At 35.6% G+C, this 6,110-nt stretch overlaps 1 protein-coding gene across 1 annotated transcript; it reads left to right on the forward strand.

Annotated features, from left to right (window-relative positions):
- Positions 1 to 4,277: 4,277 nt before the first annotated feature.
- LOC133823400 (uncharacterized) lies at positions 4,278 to 5,777 on the forward strand. Its single transcript, XM_062256172.1, has 3 exons — positions 4,278 to 4,952; positions 5,461 to 5,550; positions 5,651 to 5,777. The coding sequence occupies exons 1-3, from the start codon at positions 4,431 to 4,433 to the stop codon at positions 5,714 to 5,716; spliced, it is 678 nt and encodes a 225-aa protein (XP_062112156.1). The 5' UTR covers positions 4,278 to 4,430; the 3' UTR covers positions 5,717 to 5,777.
- The last annotated feature ends 333 nt before the right edge of the window (positions 5,778 to 6,110 follow it).

Consider the following 6,110-nt stretch of genomic DNA (forward strand, 5'->3'; position numbering starts at 1 on the left):
TGATTTTGAAAAAATTATGGGGATTGATGTGTAATGGGGTTTAATTGTGATGTTCGTGGGTTTAGGAAATGAAAAGTGAAAAAAAATTAGGGAGAGTATATACTGAAAAAAAAAAGTTCAATACACTCTCAATATGAATATATAAAAAAAATCAAGTTTGGGGGAGTGTAGTTATTATTGAAAAAAATTATAAAAAAGCAAGAGAGGGGATTATGGGATTGTATTACTATGGAAGTAAAGTTGGTGAGTTTTGGTCATGTGCTTATAGTAAAGCAAGCTTAAAAATTACTTTTTCATGTACCTTTACCTAAGTCATCACGGAAGCGAAGGCTTCAAAAATTGACACGGGCCGTGACCCAGAGAAGGCAAAGTCGCGACCCGCATATGAAAAACACAGCTCTTGTAATTTTTTTACTATAAATTCGTATTTAGGGTTTAATTAGGTCATTAGGTCAATTTTTAATTTCTTTTTTTAGAGACTAATTTTTATTCTAAAACTAGTGATTCTGCATTTTTATGTTTTTCTTTCTTCTTTAAGTTTGTGAATCTTATGTTTTTGAATTATTATTTTGTTGATTTAGTCATGTCTGATATGAACTAAACAATTTTATCCAGGGTTTAGTGAAGTCACTTGGATTTCTATCTAATTTAATTATGATATTCTATTGATTTTTCTTCTCTATTATAATCTATATAATGTGTGTTTAATGCTAGTAAATACTTTATCAATATTTGCTTGATTTATGATTTTGATTCAAAATTCGAAAGATGAGAATTGAATATGCTATCATTATATAGACATAGGTTGCATATTGGACGAAAGTACCTGTATAACTTATGTAAAAATAAGGTTTCCATGCTTAATGCATGCTATATGTTTAAGTTTATCACAGAGATGTAGAAAACCTGCATATAGGATGAAATCTTATATCTTGAAAAAGAATAAGAACTGATTTATGTTAACCTGCTATTAGAATAGAAGGAAAGAAATTTAGAACTGATTTTGTAGAATGAAAAGTTGATGAAATTAATACCCTAGATCTTTTTAGTATTGATTTTCATCTTTAGTTAATTTTGTTAATAGTTGTTTATAATTTTAAAATTAAATTCATTCATCTAAATTTTGGTTGCCAAATAGAAATTAAAAAAACAATTAGTGGTAATTGGAAAATAGTCCTCGTGCGAACGATACTCTATTTATCATATATATTACTTGAATTGATTGTGTGCACTTGCGTATATATATTTTTTCGATCTTGAATCCAGTGGAAGCAGTTCCATACTCGATGGGAATCGCGTTGTAGCCATGTTGCGGAGTAGTGGGATGGTACTGCGGAGCATTCATCACGCTAGTTTGTGCGAGAGTATACAGGGAGAAATGAGAACTGGGCATTATAACCATCAGGATAGAGGGAGCAGGAATGGAGATTGGTCCTTTAAAGCCTCCAATCTGGGCATCCTCCCAATGTATGTACTCTTTGGCCAGACGAATAAAATCATCAAGCCAGTGGTATTCGCGTATTTGTAGATCATCCCATAGTGGAAAAACCTGGACAGATACCAGATTGTAGGGTAATGAGCAACTGACCATCATCGACCCTCACGGTCCTTGCAACCTCCTCTTAAAGTGGTTAATGTACACTTTGGGGTTCTCGAGTGGCCCTTTATCAGCAAAGGCACTAACCTCAAAACTATCCTTCTTAGCTGCAGTAAACGGTCTCTAAAACTCGGGGTGTAGTTGGGGCTAGGAATGAAAGGGACATGGTTGGTGCTTCTAGAACCACTCATAAGATCCTCCCGCAGTTAAACTTTGACAAGTGATTGTACGTGTCTGTTGTCCCGTTTTACAAAGCAATGTTTGGCAACTTGATGGCCCGAGGCAATGGGGATTCAATGATGTGTGAAGAACATGGCTCTCAGTCTTCGTCTTCGGAGTCTATGACATGGCCCTGCTTCTAGGTCCTCTTTAAAATTATCTTCGTTTAACTCTCTGACTCAGTGTAGAGAGGATCGTTGTTTGTATTGTGTGTCGGGTATGCCCCCTGGTTTGGCATCTCTTATTTCCTAAGAGAATTAAGGTTATCTCGAAGAACCGGTTGAGGGTATCTCCCAGGGAGGTCCTCATGCTCGACACTGTTCTTGCGAGCATTGATGTTATTTCGCAACTCAAACTACGCATGCTCGCAACAGCAATCCTCGGGGCATCCCTCTTCCATCTCCCCATCATACTCGATGTAGTTGTTATTCATCGAGATGTTGATTCACTGTCCTCGATTCATGGATACTTCCTTCCTTTGGGCTCCCAGCCTTTGGTTTCCCTGAGGTTCCTATGGCATAAAAGGTTCTCTCTCTCGGGCCCTGACACGGTCCGTTGTGGCATGGGCTGCTCTGGAACCACGGGCCTTGGGGTCTCCTCTGAAACTATGGACTTCTTCGAGCTCTTGTGCCCTCCTTGGAATATGAAGTGGCTCAGGAACCCATCGAGACCTTTTCCACTTGTGATGAGCCTTAACACTTTCTTCCACAAGAAGGACTGGATGCAATAGGGGTAAACCAGCTGAGTGCACAGGTGGCACGCTAGTTAGTTGCACAAGTGGTCTTTCAACTTGGGGATCCACCTGGAATCCATGGGCTGCTAGCGTGGCCCTCATGGCATTCACCGCCTATTGTAGGGCTGCGATATTGTCATTGTGTGCCTTTATTTCACATTTTTGGGAGGATACTTGCTCTTTCTATGCTGCCACTTTTGGTGGTTCTTCAGACTGAAATGATGTGGAGTGCTCGGTGTCTCCATCATCTCCATCGTAGTCCTCTTTATCAGCCACCTCCAAAACAGCTGCAGGAGGTGGGCGGTCTAGTTCTCCTCCCAAAGCGGCGAGGACGCCATCTTCAGGGAGGGTTCTTCGTGTGTTCACCATTGCTGCAACTTCTGTTTTCTTCAAGCTCTCAATAAAGTCACCAAGTTGTTGACAAGCTTATTACTATCAACTAATTAAACTAATGCTTAAAGTAAAGAAGATGGGAATAGTGATTTTTATGTGGTTAGGGTTATGAATTAACCCTACTCCACGAGACACTTGTATAAGAATGCTAAGAAAATGCAAAGCTTAAGTTCTCTTGGTTTTTAAGGCAGCGTATGGGCACACTCCAGAAGTAGAAATTGGGATCCTTTACAATGTTTACCCTAGCCCTATGTATAGGCTACTGGACCAATTAAGCTCAATAATTAGAGATGATTACAATTATTCTCTCTTAGTAGGGATTTATTACATAATAAATGTGCATTATCAAAGTAAATGAGTTTAAAGGCTCCAGCGTATTTTAGTGGGCCAATGTGAGGAATGTCAACTCATTATTTTGTTGGGGGAAACGTTCCTCACACTGTAAGAGTAGTAGCTGCATATTTTTCTATGTCAGGCAGAGTTGTGGGATAGCCATTATGACGCTTGTATGGGGTCGACACCATGATCTGTGTGACAGTCGGTGTTAGAAAGTTGTCTATGGTCCAGGGTCACTATTATTGACAATTGGTGACCGTTCTCTTGGGCTTGAGGAATGTCCTCGCAGACTTGGAGGAAGCGAAGGGAGGAGACGGTCTTGTAGTGGGACTTGGAGCACCATCTCACCAGGAAATGACGCTTCAAGGAAGATGTACTCCTCCAATGGTGGTAAACTATGGTGAAGGATGAGCTTGCCCCCCATGTAGCCCAGAATAGGCTCCGTGAGACTTAATCATCTTACGTTGAATCTTAATTCTGCTTAAAGTGTGCCATGTGTCACCCAGTGACAACACGTACAACAATATTAATTCTCTAAAAATAATAATTCAAGTTTTAAAGTAAATAATTTTAATTAATTAAAATCCTAAAATAAAAAATTCATTTTTTTCTTTTTTCTCCTTAACGTTAATGAATTAAAATAATAATAATAATAATTTAAAATTTTCCTTAAATCAACTATTTTTTAAGCATTTAATTAATTAAAATTATATAAATATATTTTATTTAATTAAAATAGAGATAGTTTTATAATGTTGAAAATAAATTTTCCAAAAAATTGTGTTCAATGTATTCTTGAAGTGGTTTATATAAAATTTTTAGGAAATATATATATTTATATATATATATATATATTTCGAAATTTATTAAACTTGATTGTAAAATGGTAATGAAACACATAATATAATACTAATAATGTATAATTCCTATCATAAATGAATTAATATGCATAGAGAGATAATTGCATTAATACTTATTTAAACATCTTTCACTTATATTTCTTTGCTGATAGCTAATTTTCTTATTCTAGAAGTAAAAGTGGTGGATTCGCTGCCTGAGGAGCCTGAAAATAATGAGAAAAAGAAAAAGAAGTCAATTTCTGAACCAGAATCGCTGCCTAGTGCAACTGAAGAACAATTTAAAGAATCTTCTATGGAGGACAAAGAAGTCACTTATTCTAGAAAAGAGAAGAAAACCAAGGACAAGAAAAAGAATAAGCTGTCAACTTCTGGTTCTCTTCCTAATGACAATGATTCCCATACTGTAAACTCTACTGTGTTGTGTGCTCATGACACTGTGAAAGAGAAAAGTTCCAAATCTAAAACTAAGAAGAAAAAGAAGGATGATTTGGCTTTGGAAGGTCCGGGTGTGAATTCAAAGGATGAAAATGTACTTGTTTTAAAAGGGGACGATGTTAAGATCTCTAGCACAGATGCTACTTGCAAGGATGATAAAGGTTCTAAGAAAAGAAAAAGATTGGTTTCTGAAGATAATGATTTGAAGCCAGCAGATAAAATAGATGCTGACGAATCTAAACGCAGAAAGATTGAGGATGTGGAGAACTTTAAAGGGAACAAGGAGCTTAATGGGCATGAAAATGGGAACATAGATAAAAGTGCTGAGAAGCCTTCCTTGCAGAAAACCAAAAAGAAACAACTTAATGGCTCAGCTGAGGTACTGTCTTACGAGAACTTTCTTAATATATGTTTGAGTTCTATGGTACCCTTGCATGTAGAAATTTCAATTATTTGTCATGTTGCTGTTTTTGCAACTATGTATTGCTCATGTTTGTTTCAATTATATACATATATGTATTACTATGTATTATGTTTGTATATGGAAGTCTATTAGATACTATATCAAGTCTTTTCTTTTTCAACATTTGGCTTTTGCCCTTTTCTTTTCTGGTGCTGAGTTTTGAGTAGTCATGCATTATTAGATTCACAACTTAGTTTTCCCATGAAAAGCTTTTATGTTAATATTCTTCTTTCAAAATTAAATAGTGAAATGTAATTTGTGGTTGGGCATTACAATTTTAAACACATTAACTATGTTCATGTTGTCATTTGTAATTTTTGATGGTTTGCTATGATGACTGGACTTCAGTATTTCAAAAGTTGCATTGATTCAGTAACTCAGCTGGAGATTGACAAATTGTGTTGCTTTACTTATTTCATGGCAGCCAAAGACTGTTAATGCATTTCAAAGAGTAAAAGTAGAGGAAGTGGTATTTACTGATGAGGGGCTTAAGGATAACTCTTACTGGGCAAAGGTAATATACATTAAGTATTTGTGCTATGCTTTGGTTAGTTTTTAGCTTGTATTCTCTGTGCATATAAGATTTTCAAATTTTCATGACTCACTCATTGCAGGATGGTGCAGATAGTGGTTATGGTGCTAAGGCGCAAGAAGTTCTTGGGCAAGTTAGGGGGAGGTAAGTTCTATTATTTGGCAATTGTGGGCCTTGATTTCCTTTTCTCATTTAAATATAGAGATATATAATACATACATAGTGATAGCTTCAGGCACTATTTCAGACATGTACCTCTATAATTGACACGTGTAAAGGCTGATTTATTTTTTACTTAAACCAAAGAATCATTTTTATACTACTTAGCTATTTAATTTTTTAATCTTCTTTCAACTATTCTCAAGTGTGAAGCCCATCTTTATTTTACGATTTTTTTTTTCTTTTACCTTCCTCTTCTCAATATTCCTCTTCTTAATATCTAATTATTTAATCTTATTCTAACAATAATTAATTAATAATATATATAAGTAATGATCAAGTATATATAGGTCAATTTTAAAAAAAAACTATAAATATATTTA

The sequence above is a fragment of the Humulus lupulus genome, chromosome 3, assembly GCF_963169125.1.
Source record: "Humulus lupulus chromosome 3, drHumLupu1.1, whole genome shotgun sequence".
NCBI lineage: Eukaryota > Viridiplantae > Streptophyta > Magnoliopsida > Rosales > Cannabaceae > Humulus > Humulus lupulus.